This window comes from Pan paniscus, chromosome 11, assembly GCF_029289425.2.
Source record: "Pan paniscus chromosome 11, NHGRI_mPanPan1-v2.0_pri, whole genome shotgun sequence".
Taxonomy (NCBI): domain Eukaryota; kingdom Metazoa; phylum Chordata; class Mammalia; order Primates; family Hominidae; genus Pan; species Pan paniscus.
This window is the reverse complement of record NC_073260.2, coordinates 82,781,532-82,804,194: the sequence shown is the minus strand read 5'-3', so window position 1 is coordinate 82,804,194 and position 22,663 is coordinate 82,781,532. Positions and strand designations below refer to the sequence as shown.

Genomic DNA, 22,663 nt, shown 5'->3' with positions numbered 1-22,663 from the left:
TGATGCTTTTTGTTATCGTATCAAATTTTGTTGAGCTGGGCACTGTGTCTCATGCTTCAAATCACAGCAACTTGGGAGGCTGAGGTGGGAGGATCACTTGAGGTCAGGAGTTTGAGACCAGCCTAGGCAACATAGCAACACACTATATCTTAAATTTTTTTTTTTTTAATTAGCTGGGCGTGGTGGTACATGCATGTAGTCCTAGCTACTTGGGAGGCCGAGGTGGTAGGATCACTTGAGCCCAGGAGTTCAAAGCTGCAGTGGGCTATGATCATGCCACTGCACTCCAGCCTGGGTGACAGAGCAAGACCTCGTCTCTAAAAAAGAAAAAAAAAAAATCAAATTTTGTCGACCAAACTCTAATTTTAAAAAAATTGAAACGGAGTCTCACTGTCACCCAGGCTGGAGTGCAGTGGCACAATCTTGGCTCACTGCAACCTCTGCCTCCTGAGTTCAAGCAATTTTCCTACCTCAGCCTCTGGAGTAAATGGGATTACAGGAATTTGCTGCCACGCCCGGCTAATTTTTTTTTTTTTATTTTTAGTAGAGAGGGGGTTTCGCAATGTTGGGCAGGCTGGTCTTGAACTACTGACCTCAAGTGATCCACCCGCCTCAGCCTCCCAAAGTGCTGGGATTACAGGCGTGAGCTACCACGCTGGGCCCAAACTCTGCTTTTTAAGTAGCAGTTAAGTTTCTACGTTTAAATTACACACAGATACATAACACACAACCACTCAGCACAGAGCTGGTGATCAGCAGAGACAGTTTGAGTTGACATAATTTTAGGCAAAAGGCAAGAAACTTGGTATTGCTACTGGTAAGTATGTTTGCATTATGCCATTTAAGGAACTGAACAAAGTTTGCTTGTTCTGCAATGACTACCTTTTGAGACCTTAGCTTAAGAGCCACTATTCTGAACCACAGCTCCAGGACAGAGAGAGGATTAGGAGGTGTGTGGTGTGCTGGGTGGTGGGTAGATTATGTACATGTTTATACTCCCAACATCAATTTCCAGGGAATGCCAAGGACAGCCAAGTTTCATTTATTTGTGCAAATACGGGCATGAGCAAGAATGTTCTAAACAATGTAACGATTTCCAGCATTGATTACAGAATTTCCTCTGATCATTTGATTTGGTTACAGATGAATTTAAACTTCAATTTAAGCTTGACTTTTACAACTCCCCCTCTGCTTCCTGATGAACCAGCATAATTCCTAAAATTATACCTAAACAAGTCTGTCTTGACACATTGGGGTTTGCCTTTAGAAACATTTAGAATCTAGTATGGGCAAGGCGGCTGGAACGAGGTTTGGGATGGCACAATGATTTATGCTTAGTTCTGTTTGGACCACTGATACAAAATCATTGTCATTTCATTTTTAGGGTTTCCATAATTGTAGCAATTATCTCTGAAACATTTTTGTCCACACTTATTTGGATAAAGTTTTCTGGAGCTGCTGGGGGCTCCAGAGTCTCAAACTGGGAATGCAATAATTCAGGGGGCATAAAATGTCCCTCTCTTTTGAGTAAGCGTCCAGAGATGACCTCAAACGACCCGCTCAGATGGACCACCAGGAGCTGCATCTCAGCCTGCTTTGCTTCCTTTCCCGACTCCTCACACTTCAGAGCTACACCATCTTTTCCTTGTGTTAATATGTCTCTGTACGTTTTCTTCAGGGCTGAACAGGCTAGAACCACACGCTGTCCCGAGGCTACATCTCTGTTTAGAAAAAGAAAAAAAAAAAGAGGGAGGCTAAAGAAGGAGGACATTTAAAGTAACCTCTGTCAATTCTAGGTGCAGGACTCTAGTCCTACTTCCTGCCAGTGGAAGGCATTAGAAAATGGTGTTTAAGCATCAGGCAGTCCTAGCATCGAGTTAAATATCTTCTGCTAGTAAAGTGAACAATCTTGGGCGAAGGCATTTACCTCTCTGAGCATCAGTTCATCATCTGTTAAGTGGGGCTACCTAGGGTACTTGCCCATAGATCTGTCAAAAGGAAAACACTGTTCGAGATCTCTGATACACAGATATGCTCAGTAAGTGTTAGTTCTGCTTTGATGGATGTCAGACGTTGCTCTGTCTCAGCGTGTGGACACAGGGCTGCCGGCATGCCCCTGTGCCATGCAAACAGCCAAGCTCAGGTCCTCTGCAGGATGTTTAGGGATCTGCGTTCTACAACTGGATTCTCCCCATTCCTACTCTACAGTGTCTGGGGAAGTTGCCAGGTGCAATGCAGAGCTGGAGAAAGCGGGAGAGAAGGGAGCATCAGCCTCTCTGTGGGCAAGGTGAGCAGCATATGAGAGGTTCCTAGGGATGCACTAAGGAAAAAACTCCAGCCAGAAACAGAGGCAGACACAGCAGCAATAAGGGGAAACCAGTGCGGCCAGAGACCATACAGGAGAGTGAGCCACAGCTTCCACTTGGCTGCTGAGTGTGGGAGGCAGTCATCCTGGGGTCAGGACAGGATTCTAGAGTTAAGAGGTGGTGCATAAATTCTGGCTTGGGGCTGGCTTGGGGATCCAGTATAAAGTTCTCTTCAGAATGAAAGTTCTGAAGGAAGGGGCCTCCCCTGCTTTTTTTTTTTTTTTTGCAGCCAATACATGGCTAGCAAATATAAAAATGAAGCCATACTCCTTTTTATGACTATGAAATGATAGTACTGTAAAAATAGACTCTCATAGAAACCCAGGTAGGCAAAAATTTTCAAACCTTGAAACCCAGAACCATAAACCCCTAAATCAAAACTCAGCCCATGCAAAGACAGGGCTGCCAGCCATGTCAACGGGTGTGAAAAAAGCAAACTGAATTTATGTTCATTTAAGTATATTATAACTTCGTATGGCCTAGGTGGTTTTAGATGGATAAAATATGACTTCATCTTAGAAAGCAAGATCCGTAACCCACTCCCTGCCTTTTCCTCATCCTTCTCCACGTCCCGACCAGGATTTCCACTGGGGTCATGTGTGCTGTTGGGGGGGACCCTGTTCGCTCAGGGGCATGCTGCAGAGCTGGGCAATGTGGACTCTAATCCTGGTGGCTAATTACCTGTTCACTCACAAATGACCTCAGGCCTTCCTGGTAGTCACAGCTTGAAGTAAAGGGAAGAAAAATTGACTGAGATAGGCAATAACAGAAGCGGCATCAGTGGACACTTTTTGAGCACTTACTACGTATCAGATACTGTTCTGTTGCCCACTCACCAACTCACTTATTCCTTACAAAAATCTGTGAGTAGGAACTATATTAATTCCCATTTTACTGATGAAGAAACAGACTTATGGAAACCAAGTAGCTGATCAAGACTGCTAGCTAGTAACTGTGTGGAGCTGTCTAGAAGGTTTGTCTCCAGAGCCCGACTAGACTCCATGCTGCCTGTGGCTGGTTGAAATCATTGTGGTTACTTGATAGAAGTGCAGCCAGTTTCTAGAATCCTTTACCATCAGTCAGTTGTGATTTCAGGAGTGTATTTTTTTTCCCTGTCTTTTCTGAGGGTTTTCTTTACCTGCTGGCTTTGGCTTATGCCAAGGCCTGGTGGTCTCTTACCTTAGTAAAATGTCATGCAAGTTACAGAGCCATGGAATCCGGTCCTGAAAAAAACAAAAACAAAAACCCAGACACAACGTGACTTCTCTAGGTATTGTTTGTTTGTAGAGAAACAGTTATATCATGTTCACAAATGTTAAGGTCCAGCGAGAGCTCAGTGGTGTGAGGAGTGGGCCATGCACAAGGCTGAGGGGCCAGCTGCTGGGCAGAAACATTTTCTTTCAGCTGGTGTCAGTGGCTCTTTTCATAATAATAAAAATTGCCCTAAAGTACCAGTATGTATCTCCCCATATTAATCTCCCCATTTTACATGTGTCCTCCCTGGTTCTGATATGTTTACAAATCTTTTATTGTACTGCCTGTATTCTTTAGGTATCTCTGATCTCAAATGCAGAGAGATATTCACATAAACCCTTACGTCAGCTGTCCCCTGGTCCTATTCTTCAAACCCTCCAAAGAACAAAATTCCCCTCAGATAAAATTATTTTAACAAATTTATATTTTTGCCAAAGAGAAGACAGATGAAATTTACGTAGCACGTGCTACAGTGTTTCACAAAGAAATCCTCCTGAGACAAGTAAATTCTCTCCTTCCTGGCGCAAATCCTGATTATTGGCCATAATGCATTGGAAAACAAAACAAAAAAAACTTTCTATTATTGAAAAATTTAAACACACTGAAAAGCAGACAAAACAGTACAAAGCAAACCTCTGTATACCAATACCCAGCTTCAGCAATTTTCTTTTGAGATGGAGTTTCACTCTTGTTGCCCAGGCTGGAGTGCAATGGCACGATCTCGGCTCACCGCAACCTCTGCCTTCTGGGTTCAAGCGATTCTCCTGCCTCAGCCTCCTGAGTAGCTGGGATTACAGGCATGCACCACCATGCCCGACTAATTAATTTTGTATTTTTAGTAGAGATGGGGTTTCTCCATGTTGGTCAGGCTGGTCTCGAACTCCTGACCTCAGGTGATCCGCCTGCCTTGGCCTCCCAAAGTTCTGGGATTACAGGTGTGAGCCACCGCACCCGGCTGGCTTCAGCTATTTTCAACCCACTATTAGTCTTGTTATACGTATGCCCCCAACCACATCCCACATCCCAAATAATCCCATCCTAGGTTATTTTGAAGCTGATTCCAGAAACATGATGTGTTTTTAAAAGTCCTTGCTTTTTAGGCATTTGATTACTACCGTTTTATTTAGAATTTTTGATTTTATATACTTGAGATGGGCCTATATTTTAAAAATATGGTCCATATTAAATGTCGGTATCAGGGCTTTACTAGCTTTATAAAATGAGTAGGATAGTTTTCCCTTTTGTCCTGTTCTTTCAAACAGCTTGTATATAATATATTATGTTTGATAAAACTCATCTGAAAAACCCTCTGGGCTTGGGGCCTTTTTTGAGGGGAGATCTTTCATTACAGATTCAATTTCTTTAATGAGCATTGTATTGTATTCAGGTTTTCTATTCCTGATTCACTTTTGGTAGCTACAACATTTATGATGGCAGGAAGAGACCACACTTAGACAGGTGAGCCACCATCCCTGCCCTTCCCATCTCTTACTGCATCCTCTTACTTGGCTAAAGAATCAGGAACTTGGTGGAAGCCAGGCAGCCACACAGCAGGAGCAGATTCAGCTCATTTCAGCCCAGCTTCCAGGCCTCCAGAACCTTGAACACAGTTCGTATCTGTAGGTTACACTTGCTGTACAAGATAGTCACTTTTTATCACCTTTGTCATTACTTCAAAGGAGTAACATAAACAATCCATGCCCTTACTATAAATTATACAGCTCTCTGGACCTTCTGCTGCTTAAGCCAAATGCAGCACCAGAATGGTCACAATTTCACTGGGGAAAAAGCAGGTGTCCCTAAGCAGTATCTGCCACTAGATCACTGCCATCCAACCCCATTTTCCCCAGTCTTGATATTTTTCACTGAAATTATCCAATTTTGTCTAAGTCTTCAGATTTACTGGCATCAGGTTTTCCACCTCCCTCATTTCACTATTCATCTCAATTGTGCTTCTTTCTTGTTGATGAGTCTTACCAGAGATCTATTTTTATTTTGTCAAACAACTAGCTTTTGTTCATAGTTTATTTTTTCCCATGACACAGCCCTCAGGAGATCCTGAGAACATGTGCCCAGTTTGTTTTCACTAGCATTCATTTCTGTTATTTCCTGCATTTATTTTTTTCTACTTGAACTGAGCAACTAGCTCGTTACTTTTCATTCTTGTTATTTCCCAAAAATGTATTTAGAGGCCAGTTTCCCTCTAAGAAATGTTGTAACTGCATCCCACAAATTTTAATTGATAGTACTTTTGTTGTATATTACTTAATATTCTATAATTTCCATTGTGACTTTTAACATAAATTATTTATATGAATGTTAATTTTTTTAAAAATTTGCTTATTTATTTTTAGAGTTCCCAACCATTTTGGTGATGTGTGTGCATTTTTATTGCTGATTTACAGTTCATTATAGTAAAAAATGTGAGTGGTATGATACTGATTCTTTGAAATTTGTGGCAATACTCTTTGTGGTCTAGTACATGTCAATTTTTATAAATGTCCCACATGTACTTAAAAATAATATTATTTTTCATTAATGCCTATGTCAGGCTTGATGCATTTATTCAAATCTTCTATATTCTTACTAATAATTTCTTTTGTCTACTTTATGTATCAATTTTTCAAGTTATTTGAAATTCCATTAGACTGAGAAGTTGACAGTCCACCCTTCTGTCTTTGTGTATGTTAGAAAATGTCTTTATTTTGTGCTTACTTGTGAATAAGATTTTGTTAGTTGGTGAAGAATTCTTGGTTGACCATTATTTTTCAATAGTTTGAATAATTATTTCATTTTGTTTGGGCCTTTATTGTTGAGAAGTCTCTTTTAGTGTATTAGGCAATCCTTTAGAAAATATATCTTATCTCTGGTAGCTTTATGTAGGAAAAAGCCTCTTTGTCTTTGAGCAGCTTTGCAGTTTTATTCTTGCCCTGCTCAGGACTTATTTTGCATATTCAGTGTGAGTACTCATACCCTGGAAAAGTTGTTACTACCTATTTGAATATAGCCTTTCTCCTATTCTATTTACTTGGGTTCCTTGTAGCTATCCAGGAAGTTTGACATTTTATCATACACATCTATTCATTTTTCTTGAATATTTTCTGTTTAGCTCTCTTCTTCATCCTGGGTAATATCCTCCAATCTGCTTTTCTTCTAATTCACTAGTTCTCTCTTCAGCTGTACTAGTTTGTTTAATCCATCTATTGATTATGTTTTATTTCTAATATTTTTATTTCATTCTTTTTCAAATTTTCCTATTCTTGTCTTCCATTTGATTCTATTATGTCTAGTTCTTGGAGAACAACATCTTACCATTAGTGTTTTTGCTGATTCTCTCTCATAGTGGTCCATTTTCCCATATAGTTTATAGTTTCTGTTGTAGTTTCATCTTCAGCAAAGGATTTTTTTTTTTTCCTTTGTGGGAGTCCTAAGTTTTGGAAACACTTTCACGGGCAGTTTCACCAATTCTAGAACAGTTTTATGTCAGTTTATAAGCTTGGTGCCTCTTTGTCATATAGTGTGAATTTGGGTGTAGCCGGAGCTCAGGTTTCTCAAGGATGATTGTTTTTTCCCACCTGTGGCCCAGGGAGGCAGCTAGATTTTTTGCTCCTTTTGAGTTCAGTGGGTGGCAATATTTTTAGTCCTCATTCAAAGACAGCCCTTATATGAGGACTTTATATTCTACAACTTGACATCAATGCTAACAACAACAACAAGACTTTATGTAAGATACTCAGGTCCAGCTCCATGCTTCATAGAGGCTTACAATCTTATCTCCCATCTCTATAGGCTCATCAAAACCTCAGCCTCCTGCTCTCCTGGCTTTTATACAGTCAAAAAATGTGGGGGAGTGGGTTATTCTGGTTTAGTTCAGCCTTGCCACACTTTGATTTTGGCACATGAGATGTTCTCGTTTTGCTTTGGACTTTGGCCATTTTTATTTTCCTTTGATCTTTTCCATGAGGAGCCTTTTAAGCTCTCCAGCTCTGGGTAACCACCTTTAGCTCCTGGGTATCTCCCCTGGGCTCAGGTCATTTCTTATTCACAGTAATTTATCTTCAGTAAGTGCAAGGTCATTCTACCAAGGCTATCACTTTGTGCTCAGCAAGTCAAAAACCCTCTAGTTACCTGGATCCACCCTCCATAGAAGGAAGAGGAGAATTAGAAATAATATTTCTTTTTCTTCATATCAAATACAAGATTATTTTTAAAGCACTGCGTGCTAATGTAGGATTGAGGGTCCCGTAAGTTTACTAATCATAGAACTCTTAAGACTTTAGTTCCATGCACACACTATTTAACCAGAGATCACTTAGGAGTTCAAATGTAATAGCTACAAAAATCACAAAATGTACAGATCAAATGATGACAGTCACACAGTTTACACAAATTATAATCTAAATGTCAATAGCTACATAATTAACATAAATCATTACTCAAATCACAACAGTTACTGTCATGTATGTACTTAGAGCTGAAATGTACTTAACAAATGAAACATCTGTTTATGTTAGCACTTGTCTGGGAGGTGTATTTAGTGAAACAAGTGTGGTTTTTTGTAAATGCAGTAACAAGATGATGAGGCTTACCAGCTCCATATTTGTAGACCACATGGTCAATTTTTATAAATGTCCCACATATACTTGAAAATAATATGGTTATTTACTTTTCATTAATGCCTATGTCAGACTTAATGCATTTATTCAAATCTTCTGTATCCTTACTCGTAATTTCTTTTGTCTGCTTGCTGTATAAATTTTCAAGAAAGGTTTTTGAAATTTCTCCATTAGACTGAGAAGTTGACAGTCTGCCCTTCTGTCTTTGTGTATGTCAGAAAATGTCTTTCTTTTGTGGTTAATAAAACACAAAATAAAGTTATTAATGTTAGAATATATGAGGAGACTTTATGTGCTCTTGGAGAAGAGTGTATATATTTAATGCTTATTATTGGCAAGGTTTTCTAGGACATCCTACTAAAAAACTAGATGTTCTGGACACTGTGAAGAGAAAAAAAGTTGGGCAGTCTACATTTATGCAACTTGAAACTACCATTGCAATTCAGTGTTTTCTGGGCTTATGGTGGGGAATGGGGAAGAAGGATGTCAAGGATTATAGGCTACAGGGACAATTAGCTGGATTGACTGACCTCTGAAGTATTTTTTGATGGAAAATTGCCCCTGGGGAGAAGCTGCCCTTTCAAGCACAAATTTGGATTTCCACTTTCCTTTATCCATTTATAAGTGCTTATTGTGTGTGTAGGGAGACCCAGCCACTGTTCTAGGTGCTTTTGGTCCAATACCCTAGATATGATCATTCTAAGTTTGAGTAATTCCTAAGGTACCATTTGAACTCATCTTTCTAAATTCCTTTCTTTCTCTTATTCCCCTTGTAATTAGCCAAGCTTTTCTACTATATTCACAGGCTAATGGAGATGAAAAAGATAATACTGCTATATGTCAGCTTTTTATTAAAAAACTCTCTTGGATATATTTTCTAAAACAGCTCCTCTAACAGACAGTTGTAATGAAAGAAGGCACTGGGCCTTGAAGCCTCCCACATTAGCAGGAGGTTCTACTTCCCACTCTGGGATTCAGTCCTATAAAAATGTGGCATGTACTGGCCCGCGTAGAATAAGCATTTAGGGGACTGATTTCTAACCCCAGAGTATGTTTTACATGAAAATGGAGGCATCTGCCTTCAAATCATAGAAATTATGTCAACTTCTACAAAGCTATGAGTCAAAGGATTTATCTTTGAGAAAATGAGGACCACAGCGAGGTGCTTTCCTAAGGACTTGGAAAAGAAGGAAATAAGATTGTTCTCTAAGGGTTAAATTTAAAGATCAACAGTTAAAAGGAAGGGGCAGCGATGTGTAAGGTCATGCGAAGGAGTTAGAATGACTCCCAGGCTAGCAAGACATCACTGTGATCCATCTTAATATTTTCACATACCTAGAGGAAGCATGCCTGTCCCAGGCAGGCTGGGTAGGCAAGAAGGCCAGAGCAGGGCACTGTAGATTGAAATGTGAAGCACTGTCCAGCGGACATGGTGCCTTGGCCATTGGCCTTTGAACATCGTATTCTCATTAGCAAGCCTTTTCCTACTAGTGCATGGTCTCGCGCCACCAGATTCTTTGGTCCTAACTCTCCCATGTTCACTAAGAAACCTCTGTATGTTGGTTTCTGAAAACGTGGGTACTAATGTGATTGTTACAGGCCACGTGACAGTTGTATTTCTTTTGGTACATTGATCAACTGGCATTTTGGTTTATGCAGGAACTTGTAAACCTGATTGGTAGGGGTCTCACATGACAGATGAATCCATGTTCAGTGTGTTGACAATATCAAGGGGGCTGGGCCTGCAAGACAGAGAGCCAGCCCTGGAGTCCCAGCTGGGTAGTCAACCAGCCTTTTCCAAGGTGCACCCCTTGTCACTGTAGAAGTCTCTGGATGGGACTTTTAAGACTTTATTTAAGACTAGTGCCGTGGGCTGCGAATCTCCATTCAGCAAGAAGAATGCTTTAGAAGAGGAAGTGATTGGAAAGTTCTGAGGGCTGAATGCTAATTTACATGATCACATATCTACTTAGAGTTAAGGGGCAATTCGAACTATGAATTAGGACTGACTCAGAGATGAAATACACAAAAAAATTAATTTCTTTTTGGCACGAGTAAATGTTCATAATGAGTTTGGGGTGAACCAAAGAGAGAGGACAATTTGTTTAAATACCAGAATTTCTTTCTTATTAGCAGAGGCACAAACTTGCATTTTGCTATTTTGCTCAGATTGTACATTCCGCCATTCCATCTGCACAAATATTTCTATTTGCTTGTGCTGTGGAAATGGAGATCAATCTCTGTATTATTTTATGGCTTAGGAAACAAATATACTTTTCATTAAGCTGAGTGTTGACTATCTTATTCATTATACTTTCTATGTGCCTGAAATATTTCATAAGAATGAAACAAACAAAAATTACAGAAAACATATTTGGGTAATAAGTTTTCTATCTTGTGTACAAAGAAATAGAGCTTTACTTTGAATACATGTTTTTTCATTGTTTTAATAGTGCCTTAATGGATGCTTTAGTTAATAATAAAGCACATTGCTTCATCTAGTCATAATAAAGTTTTTCAGAATCTCAACTATGAAAGCCATAATAAACATAAATATAAAACTATTTAAACAAAAATAGGTGCTTTTAGACATCCACCTTATCGGAATTTATGGCAGACCAGACTAATGACCATGCACCAGTAAGGACTGTGTCCATCAGTCATAAAAACAATAGAGAGGGTTGGAAATAAAAGAGCAGCACTTTGAACATTATTCCTGAAATTTCCAAATAGTGAATCATAATTAAATGATTATGAACTTTCTTTGGAGATTCCCATAAAGCCACAAGGAGAAAGGTTTTTTCCAAGGCAGCGCCAGTGTAGAAATTCAAGTTCTAGTGCCTGACCTGCTTTAAGCCAGGCCACCATGTCAGTGCCGTCATGACCACCCTTTAAGTCAGTGCCTCAGACATCTTTAAGGCCTAACCCCTACCATGGATGTGCTTGTGGGGAACTGCCCCTCTCATTCCTGCTGTCATTCTCACCCTCTGTCTAACCCTTTTCTCTCAATTTAACCAACCTTGATTCACTTCTTATGAATCATTTGTTTAATGGTTGGATGATCAGGGCCTTTAACACAGTAGGAGAAGTATGATCTTTGAAGTTAGAAAGACTCCCTTTGCTGTGTGGCTTTGCTCAAGTTACTTAATTTCTCTGCACCTCTCTTTGTTCATTTGTAAAGTGGGGATCATATATAATTCATTGAGCTGCTCTGGGATTTAAATAAGAAAAGGAATAAACTATTTTTTGGTTGATTTAACAGTTGAAATAAACAGTACTTCTTTCCAACTCTGAATTTTTGAAAGAGTTTAAATTCATGAATTTGGTAGGCACTGGGCCTTAATTCCACAAACATTAAATGTGGTGCAAAGCACCATACTGAGTGAGCACTGGGGATAAATATGAATGGTGTGGTTCCTGTCCTCAAAGAGAAGAGGCAAATGAGTAATCTATTAAGTCACCTGCAGGGCAGTGATGAGGGCTGTGGGAGATATACTAAGAAGGGCTATGATAACACAGCAGGAGGACAGGCCAATCTTCTTTTATTTTTTTATTTTTGAGATGTAGTCTTGCTCTGTCACCCAGGCTGGAGTGCAGTGGTGTGATCTTGGCTCACTGCAAGCTCCACCTCCTGGGTTCACGCCATTCTCCCGCCTCAGCCTCCCGAGTAGCTGGGACTACAGGCACCCGCCACCACGCCCGGCTAATTTTGTGTATTTTTAGTAGAGACGGGATTTCACTGTGTTAGCCAGGATGGTCTCGATCTCCTGACCTTGTGATCTGCCCGCCTCGGCCTCCCAAAGTGCTGGGATTACAGGCGTGAGCCACTGCGCCTGGAGGACAGGCCAATCTTGATCAGGCCTTGGAAAGAGTAAATCTTAAAAGATAAAGATAATTTCAAGACCTTGACTGGCCTGCTAAGGAGTGTGGACCTTATTGTAAAGGTGCTAGGAAGGACCTAGACACATGAGCTCCAAATTTTATGTTCATAATGAAGAAAGGGGGGAATTGAGATCTCTCTACAGTGAAGAAATTGGAAGAAGGAGATATTAGAGCAAATTCACTGAGCTCTGTGCCTTCCAGACAGTTACTGTGGACAATATAATAAGTTATGAAAATCAAACACACAGAAGTTTTAGAGGAAAGAAATGAGACAATCCAAATTAGCATCTCTGCCTATGACTCTGATGTTCAAGGTTTTCACACTCCAGATCAAGCTTGTACAACACACAGCCCGCAAACCCTACTGCGGCTTTGAATGTGGCCCAACATAAATTCGTAAACTTCCTTAAAACATGAGATTTTTTTTGTGATTTTTTTTTTTTTTTTGCTCATCAGCTATCGTTAATGTTAGTGTATTTTATGTGTGGCCCAAGACAATTCTTCTTCCAGTGTGGCCCAGGGAAGCCAAACGACTGGACACCCCTGCTCTAGATAGTCCCTACACGCAAAGATGGGGAAGGCAGTGCACTCCCGACTCCCAGCCCAGTGCTCGGAGGTGAGCACAATGAATGCTCTACGAAGAGTGAAATCAGAATGTCATGAGGCTAGAGAAAGCTTTCTTGGCCTATGGAAACATCTTGAGAAATTAAATGTCTTTTGGAAGGGGATGATGGGTAAAGAGAGAACAGATGATGGTAGAATATGGGTGGAGAGAGACGGGAAGGAAGATGGGGAGTGGGAATGGCGGGGAGATGGGTGTGTTTTACCTGATGCAAAAGTTAAGTATATAGAATGTTATATACTGACCCCCTCCATGAAAAAGAAGAATTCCAAAATTCAATTCATAGATATTTTTGGAAGATGAGACCAAGGGTGATGTATTTTGTGAAAAATTTTTTTAGTACTTTCCAAATTTTCTATACAGGGCAAATATTACAATTATAATCAGGAGATTTTTTTCAGGATTTTTTTTTTCCCCAAAAAAAGCCCTCTTTTTAAAATAGACTTTGAAGTTGAAGACTATTCAGGTGCCCCTGCAGGCTCAGATAGGACACTGTGGGCTGGGCACCTAGGGGAGACTCACTGACTGGTGGCTTTGAAATTCTTTATTATTAATTTCATCATAATGCTAATAATTTATCACAGCTTGGGTAGAATGTTTCTAGACTGGCACTGTCCAACACAGCTTTCTGCAATGATGTTCTATAGCTGTGCTGTCCAGTAAGGTAGCCAGTAGCCACTCATGGCTACTGAGCTTTTGACATGTGGCTGGTATAACCCAGGGACTAGATTTTACATTTTATCTATTTTAATTAATTTGTATATATTTTTTTCAGACAGGGTCTCACTCTGTCCCCCAGGCTAGAGTGCAGTGGTGCAATCACAGCTCACTGTACCCTCGAACTCCTGGGCTTAGGCCATCCTCCCACCTTAGCCTCCCGAGTAGCTGGGACTACAGGCATGCACCACCAGCCTTTTTTTTTTTTTTTTCAGTTTTTGTAGAGACAGGGACTTGCTATGTTGCCCAGGCAGGTCTCAAGCTCCTGGCCTTCAGCCTCTGCCTCCTGGGGCGCTGGGATTATAGGCTTGAGCCACTGAGCCTGGCCTAACTAATTTACATTTAAATAGCCTTAGGGAGCCCTTAACATGTTCTACACAGACTGCAGCTCTGAGCCCTCCGAACACAAAACTCTCCCCACGTCCTCCCTAGACTCTTCCTCAAGGGAGAACCAGGGCCTCTGACTTGGACACGGACACGCTTTAATCCATTCACAGGGGGCTTTCCTCAGCTCTGTAGCATGGGGGCAGTGCGGGGAGGGTGGGGACTGGTTACCGGGGCAACCAGGAGCTGTATTGGTGCCAGCCCAGCTGTGACCCATATCTTCAGTCTTAGACTCGTTGGATTCTTATCAAGAATGAAAATCATCTGTCGTTCTACCTCTTGAGAATGTAAACCATCTGTCGTTCTACCTCCTTATCTCTCTGTTTTGGTTATCTCGAAGGTCTGCCTAGCTTGTAGTTTTTTTTTCTGAAAAAATTTAGTAAGTAACTTGTGTCTCTTCCAGTAATCTTTTCTCCTGTACATAAATTTCTCTTCTGAATTCTACCCCCCAATCCATAGAGTCCACTTAACAAGCATCACTTGTGAAGAAGAGGAAGACTACAGAAATTCCATTTTAAAATCTATCAATTTTGGTTGCTTTATTTTGTTATTTAACTTACCTTTTATTTGCAGTCACCAAAGAGAAACCTAAAATAACACTGGCACAGTCACATTGTATACACTCCCTTAGAAATGGTTATTGGCGTGTATATATGATTTATGTTGTATGCGTATGGTTAGCAATAATTTTAAAACGTGATATTTATTGAATGCTACAGGCACTTTTCTGTGCATATTTTTTGTATTATCTCATTTGATACTCCCAAGAATCCAATCAAATAGATCCTGTTACCATTCCTACCCCACAGGAGAAAAATGGGGCACAGAGAGACTAAGCCCTTTGTCAAGCTCATACAAGCCTGGTGGTGGAACCAGGTTGCCTATGTTTATTATCTCTAGTTTACTATCAACATTATTACTACTCTTTTTTATTACTACTCTATTATACTATTATTACTCTCATTATTATTACTCTCTTTTATAGTTCTATTGCCCTATCTTCTAAAATCAAATGTTGCAAACCTGTGATGATTCAAGGCCTGAAGCACTGCAAACTCAAGCTGTACCCCCAATAACAAAGAGAAGTGCACTCTTGGGGTGCTCTAGAATAGACCTAATAATGGTTTAATGGCTCAAGGCACAAAAAAGAAAAAGACAGTGAGCTAGGGAAAGGACACCTGGGGGTGAGCCCAGCCCCACTGAAAGTGAAAACAACAGTGTTGGTCTGCGGCCAGTTCCATTCGTTCTTGCCCTTTGGACACACTTAGTGCGTGGCCCCAGCCTTTGACCTGCCCTCATCTCTCCTGAACTATGGCCAGTTATGCCAGCGAGGACAGTTTGTAACTCTGGTGTGAGACACTCTAGGGGATGGCCTCACGGCCTGCACACAGGAGAGTGCTATTCATCCATTCATTCACTCGAAAACATGCCACAACTATTTTCTGATGTTTACTGTGTGTCAGGCCTGGGGGGTACAATGGTTAACAGAAACAGCCACAGTCCCTGCCCTTTTAGGGGTAAAGTCTAGTTGCAGAGACAAACATTAATCAAATTCTCAGACCATCAGTTGTTGAGCTGCCACAGGGACAAGTGCAACAGTGAAATGGCACCATGAGAGTCCATCATGGAGGTTTCACTTCCCTGAGGAAGCAGCATGGGTGCTGAGATCAAAGGATGAGAAGGGCTAGCTCAGGGAAGAAGGGAACAGGGATACAAAGGCCCCATGGGAGAAGCATTGCAGTGGGAGGGGCTGGAAGAGGCCAGGGAGCTCCTGTGGAGATATGGAGGCGCATGGCTCCTAAAGAGGCTGGAGCCATGTGGAGGCCATGCCATGCATGCTTAGCAGTGTAAGTGTTTGGTCTTGATCCTGAGGTTGGTGGGAAGCCTCTAAAGGGTCACAGGCAGAAGAAACATGGCCAGCTTTGAGTTCTCAAAGATCACTCTGGCTTTGGGGTGAATGCTAGAGTACGGTGATAGTGGTAGGCTGACAGCACCTGGGAAGAGAAGATGAGGACTTCCCCATGCATGAGGCACAGGGAGCCTCTGACCTCTCAGGAATTACATTCTTCAGGTTAAAATCCCACAACAAGGTGTTTTGGCAGAGCCTGTTCAGGCTGGGGCAGAGGGTGGCATTGTTCCTGGGGCCATGTTCAGACAGTTGTTCAGGACTGGAGCTAACATATGTAGAGGATCTACTGGGCACCTGGCTCTTTGTAGCCCCTGTACGGTGACCTTAGGACTCACGAACTCTACTACAGCAAGTGCTGTAGAGAGCTCATCCTGTCACCCAGGTGGAATATGTGTGATGGACACAGACAGCAATTGTTACCTGGTCATTGAGCGGTATGCCTTTTCCCATCTTCCTTCGATTTTCCTCCGGGTGATAATCATCAGCATCATAGAATTTCCATCCCAGCTTTAAGAACAAAGTGAAAGGGTGTATGTGGCAGGCAGATGGGCCAATGTGATAGTCATTATGGGATTACTAACAGGCAGGTGTAGAAACAATACCACCCGCCTGGTTCCCATCAACCCCAAGGACGACCCCCAGGAGGGAAGCACCTTGTCATGCCATTTCACAACCCCCATGACTGGGCTACCACAGCCTCCTTTAATTCATTACTTTTTTTTTTTTTTTTGAAATGTAGTCTCACTCTGTCACCAGGCTGGAGTACAGTGGCGCAATCTTGTCTCACTGCAACCTCCACCTCCCGGGTTCAAGTGATTCCCCTGCCTCAGCCTCCTGAGTAGCTGGGACTACAGTAGGCGCGTGCAACCATGCCCGGCTAATTTTTGTATTTTTAGTAGAGATGGGGTTTCACTATATTGGCCAGGATGGTCTTGAACTCTTAACCTCATGATCTGCCCACCTCCCAAAGTGTGGGGATTACAGGCATGAGCCACCGCACCCTGCCTATTCATCACTATTTGTAATCACCAAGGAGAAAAACAATTGCTCCAGTGGGGTTCAAAGCCATGTGGAAGTGTCTGTACAAAGCAGAAAAAAGGCAGAGATGCAAGGAGACCAGAACGCAATGGGACAAGCACTCGGAAGGCATTAGGACAGGTTACTAACCTCAGATGCCAGCAGGGCGCCCACGGTGGATCTGTGGAGAGGACACAGATGTTCCCGTTACTGCCCTGCCCAATGTGTGGAGCTTCCTTCTGTGCAAGGATGTCTGGGAAAGGGACGGCTGCCTTAGCAGGAATTTAAACACCAATCACTGTGTAATCCTAAAGCAGTGATGCCCGTGACCGTGGAGTCTGGAGACTGGCCTTAGCTGATCCCCACGAATGTCAGTGAAGAAATAATTAGTTAACACTATTTCTTTCTCTAAAGGCAATATATAAGATCTCATTCAACCCAAGTTTTTCCTTCAGTAATCAGTTTTTGGTCCCTGTTGTGTAATTTTTTTTTTTTTTTTTTTTTTTTTTTGTGGTGGGGATGTTGAATTCATAGTGATAAAATTCTGCTGAAAATATTGAATGGAGGGGTCTGATGGAGGATTTAATCTCCAGCAGCACCCAGGTAAAGTTCAGGACACTCATAAAAGCATAAAAACATTTTTGCAGTTTAAAAGAGACACACTCGTAAAATAAAGGACATGGGTCAATATCTCACGAATCACTGGCACTTGTTAAGACTGGGGGTTAAATGTTCTCTGTGTAGAGCATTTGGTAACTATCTGTTCATACTCTACCAGGCAGCATGTGCTAGTGAAAGGGGCTCGGGACTCAGTACTGGAGATGGGGCCACAGTTGCCTACTGCCACTAAATGACTGAGTGCTCCCAGCCAAGTCACCTGTTCCTTTAAACCTCAGTTTTCTCACCTGCAAAACAAGGGATCTGAGCCACATGATGTATCCATCCACCTACATTTCATTTCTTTATTGAGCACCTACCAGTTCCCAGGATGTAATGGTAAGCTTACTGACACATGGCCTCAGCCATCCTAAACAGTCTAGTACATAGGGTAGGTAGGGGTGGAGGCCAGCAGACAATGACCCATAAAGTGCTTTCTCGCTTTCAATGTTTAAAGTGTTGCCCAAATGCCAATTATTTAAGCACCATCTTCCTAATTTTTACCTATCCCCATACTATTTTATCATGCCCTCTTAAATTTTACATATCACCTCAACATTTTGATGTTTTTATTTAATTGCTTCACTTTTAAAAATTAAATAAGTGTGTTAAAGAAGGAAACTTTCTTTCATTCCCTTACACAAGAAGCTATCATCACTTGCCTTGAATAGAAGGTACCTGAAAAGCTGTATCTAATGAAAACAGAACAATGTGATTAAATTCTAGCTGGATACTGTTGCCTAACAAAGGTCCTCTTTCTTTCACTAAAAAGCTATCAGAGAGGTGTTAGACACAGTTGTACCAAAATGAGATCTGCTCCTGGATGTAACCAAAGGTTGCGAGAGCAGTGAAACCTTTCCCATTAGTTCATTCTATTGAAGGCTGCGCAGGGAGACATGCAGCCTACGGATGAATAGACCATCCCGGCCAAACTCCATGGCTGGTGAAGCCAGAAGTGTGCATAGCAGAAATCACACTTAAGACCAAGTTAGGTTGGGCCCTGTGGCTCACGCCTATAATCCCAGCACTTCGGGAGGCTGAGGCAGGCGGATCACTTGAGGCCAGGAGTTCGGGACTAGCTCGGCCAACATGGCAAAACCCCGTCTCAACTAAAAATACAAAACTTAGCTGGGTGTGGTGGTGCACGCCTGTAACCCCAGTTACTCCGGAGGCTGAGGCATGACAATCGCTTGAACTCAGGAGGCCGAGGTTGCAGTGAGCCGAGATCACGCCACTGTACTCCAGCCTGGGCGACAGAGTGAGAGTCTGTCTCAAAAAAAAACAAAAAACAAAAAAACAAAAAAACAAGTTAGATTAGCCATGAATGAACATGCCAGCCAGCACTCATAATTTGAAAGCAGAGGTAAAGAGATGTGGGTGTAGACTGTCAGGAAGAAGATGGGAAAAGAAAAACCACTGTCTGTCTAAACCAGAGAACACCTGGACTCTTGAATATGCACCAAAGATCCTGGCAGAAATAAGGCACAGTGCTGGGCCCAAAAATACTGGTCAGACCCAGGATTACAAATCAAGATTTGGGGTCCATATGTCTCCCAGTGGGTTGGTCTAAATCAGGGGCAAGGGACTTAAAAAGACAACACAGACCAATGGGGGAGAAGGAAGGGATGCAGAATCAATGAGAAAGATATTCAAAAGGTCTGAGCTTGTTTCATCAGCAAAGAGAAGGAAACCTGGAAGGAGATGTTAAGGGTGGCTTCACTAAGATTGTGAAAATATAAAGAAAATTAACTCTGCCACCCACTCAGATGCCTGCCGTCTTCCATCCATCCATCCATTCATTAAGTCAACAAGTATTTAGTATCTACGAAATGCCAGGAACTGTTCTAGACACATGTATCAGTAAATAAAAAGGAAAATAATCCTTTACATTCAGGTGGGGGAAGACAGTAACAAACTTAGTGCTTGAGGTCACTGTGTTTTAACAGTGTTCTAAATGGAGCCTTTCTGTTTTGAGACTATTGTTCTCTTCAGCCATTAGGCTGTGATAAATATTTTTCTAAATGCTATGGAGTATAATTAAAAAATCCTGTAGGGCTCCAATAGGGGTTCACAAAGTCACTAAAGAACTTGATGTTGCTACATCCAATGATGAATATAATCAAGTCCCAGTCTTTTTATTACTCAGCTAGTCAATAACATTGGACACATCTCCCTGACCCTGTGCCACTGAAAGTCCCCAGGGTTCAGTTCTTGGCCAGCTTCTTTATCTACATGCACTCCTTTGGTGATCTCAACACCTTAGATCTTTAAGTACACCCACACAACAGTGATTCCCACAGTTAGATCTAAAGTCCCTCTCCTCTGAACTTCAGACTTGGACATCCAACCACCATCCACTGGACGACTAATTGGCTCGTCCAAGTCACCATATCCCACACTGAGCTTCTGAGGTTGTCTTCCAAATCTGCTCTATCTACTGCTTCCCCAAATCAGTTTGTGGCAACTCCCTCCTTCCAATTACTCAGGCCTAAAATCTTGAATCATCCTTGACTTCTCTCTTGTCTTCTTACACCCAACATCCAGTCCACAAACACATCTTTCTGACTCTACCTTCAAAATATTGCCAGCATATGACCACATTCTCTTTACCTGCATTGTTTCTGACTTCGTCTCCCATCATGCTTCCCCTCACTCAGCCACAGTGGGTTCCTTCCTGCTCCTTAAAGAAGCCAAGCCTTAGCTGGGCGCGGTGGCTCACGCCTGTAATCCCTGCACTTTGGGAGGCTGAGACGCATGGATCACCTGAGGTCAGGAGTTTGAGACCAGCCTCGCCAACATGATGAAACCCCGTCTCTACTAAAAATACAAAAAATTAGCTGTGCATGGTGGTGGGCGCCTATAATCCCAGCTACTTAGGAGCCTGAGGCAGGAGAATTGCTTGAACCCGGGAGGAGGAGGTTGCAGTGAGCCAAGATTGCACCACTGCACTCCAGCCTGGGCAACAGGAGTGAAGCTCCGCCTCAAACAAAACAAAACAAAAAAAACAAAAGAAGCTAAGCCTCAGAACCATTGCACCTGCCATTCCCTCTGCCTCTCCTGCCCTTTCCTCAGCTATCCACATGGCAGGTTCCTCAAGTCTTGCAGGTCTTTGCTGAAACGCCACTCCCCCAGAGGAGCCTTCCCTGACCACTCTGCCTGGCACTCTTTGTTCCCCTTCCTCCAGAGCATCTATCACCAACTCACACATTACATATATTCATTTACTCTGTCTCCCATACCAGAATGTAAATCCTTTGAGGGCAGGGATTTTATCTGTCCTGTTCGCTATATGACAATGACATAGAGTAAGGATTGAACTCAATAATTATTGAGTACATGAATATCACAAGCTATACATCATAGGGATTAGGCCTCCCTCATCTGATTCAAGACTCAGAGGGGGTACATGAACTGCCCAGGCTCACACAGCCAGACAGCAACAGAACCAAGACCTAGGGCTCTTCACTCCTGTTACATCACACCATGGCAATGATTTTACATTCTCCAACTGATTCAAATCATATGGCAGCTAGGGATTTGGGGGCTCCATGTTTTATTTCAATTGCAGTTAAAGATTTCTTTTTATCTTTGTGGCTGAGAACCCTACAATAATTTTGGAAAGCAAAACCCATCTACCTGGAGTAAATCTTTAATATACACCTGACTACACAGGCCACAACATGGGCCGTTCCTGATTCAGAAAATTCTAGAAGGGTCCTATAGGCCCTTGAAGGTTATGATGTTTTAGCTGATCAAGTTCTGTCCTTTGCTGCCTGTGGTCGAATGGTACAGCAGCTGTCTTTTCTGATAAAGGGCACAGTTAGACTTTGGTTTAAACAGGAAGCCAAATGTTAACTCCTCAGTCTCCGGTTAGCACACTGGGCTGGCTACCTGTGTGGTTTCCACAATTCTCTTCTTTCTTTCCAAACCCTCAGGAGCCACCCTCCATATTAACGCTGTCTCCTTCCAGGTTAAGCTGATGAAAGGAAGGGGAAAACGATTCACTTTCCAAAATCGAATCGGAGAAGTCCAGGGCCTCATAGGAGGAGGCCGCTGTGTGTCCAGATGGCCAAAGGTCTGTGAGAGCCTGGGCCGTGGTTTGCGTCCTCTCGCTAGAGGCCGTGCGCCCTCCCGCCTGGCCCCGACAAGGCGCCCCGAAACCTAGCCCCGCGCCGCTCGCTAGGCCTCCACCTGCGCGGCCCCGCAGCCGCCTGTTCAGGAGCGGCTTCCTCCCTGAGCCTGCGGTCGCCGCAGCCTCCCCGTCTTAGAGCGGGAACCCGGAGCTCGGATGCGGTCCCAGGATGGGCGCCCCGCGAGCAGGCTGGAGGGCGGGGAGAGAGCGCAGCAGCCGCGGGCCTCGGTTTCTTCATCTGCAAAGGGAAGGGTGGGGGGTCCCCAAGACCCCAGTCCACCGGCAGGGACGGCGACGCGTCCGGCCTCCGCCGCGTCCGCAACACCTGTCCCCGGCGCCCCCCGCCCTCTCCCGGACCTACTTCCCCGAGCCGCTCACGCCCATCACCAGCAGCGCGCCCGGCGCCGCCATGACCCAAGCTCGGCTCCTTCCCGTCGCCTTCCGGGCCCCGCCGGCCCCGGCCTACCCGGCGCTCGAGGGGCGGAGCCGCTCTCGCCCCGGCCGGGGCAGTGAGGGCCGTGTCCCTCTGCGCCCTCCCCGTTTTCCCGCGCCCCTTTTCCATGCTTTCCGCCTCCCTTTCCCAACCTCCCGGCCTCTCTCTCCTGCCCCTTCTTTTCCTCTCCCCTCCCCTCCCTCGTTCCTCTTCCCGGAAGTGAAGCGCGCGCCCGGCCTGGCCCTCGCGTCTCCCTGGGCTGGAGGGAGCCGCCCAAAGCCCCGCCATCTGTCGTTCTACTGCCCCGGCCCCTCTTGGTTCCAGAGGAGCCTCAACCTGGCAGGCCGGATCCTCATCCACCCATGGAAAGCATTCATTCATTCATTTATAAAAATGTTCTTGTAAAAAGAATAAACAGAAAATAAGACTCATAATTTCCCACACCAGGCAGCAATAAGCAGCACTTCCTAAAACGACTCCCCTTTCCCCGCGCCCCGTCGTAGATAGATGGGTATGAGTATTTTGTAAAACTGGGATCAGGCCGTACACAGCGTTTTGTAATCTGGCCTTTTGTCACAATAATAAATGGCGGCCATCTTTTGGTGTCAAACTTAGGGTTGAGTGTTGACCGTAGCAGCATATGTCATGGCTGTATGGCTCTGCTGTTAAATCCA

General features: G+C 43.2%; 1 protein-coding gene across 10 annotated transcripts; it reads right to left on the bottom strand.

Annotated features, from left to right (window-relative positions):
• Nucleotides 1-1,026: 1,026 nt before the first annotated feature.
• Nucleotides 1,027-22,081, bottom strand: IDNK (IDNK gluconokinase). 10 transcript variants are annotated; one of them, XM_055091950.3, is made up of 7 exons: nt 21,616-21,911; nt 21,316-21,400; nt 18,554-18,690; nt 16,918-16,948; nt 16,171-16,257; nt 3,546-3,589; nt 1,027-1,721 (listed from the first exon to the last, which is right to left on the bottom strand). In XM_055091950.3, the coding sequence occupies exons 1-7, from the start codon at nt 21,792-21,794 to the stop codon at nt 1,370-1,372; spliced, it is 915 nt and encodes a 304-aa protein (XP_054947925.3). In that variant the 5' UTR covers nt 21,795-21,911; the 3' UTR covers nt 1,027-1,369. The 10 variants fall into 10 exon arrangements, with proteins under 10 accessions (XP_054947925.3, XP_054947927.3, XP_034823397.1 ...); XM_055091952.3 differs by lacking the exons at nt 21,316-21,400; nt 21,616-21,911 and adding an exon at nt 21,918-22,081; XM_034967506.3 differs by lacking the exons at nt 18,554-18,690; nt 21,316-21,400; nt 21,616-21,911 and adding an exon at nt 21,918-22,069.
• Nucleotides 22,082-22,663: the final 582 nt, after the last annotated feature.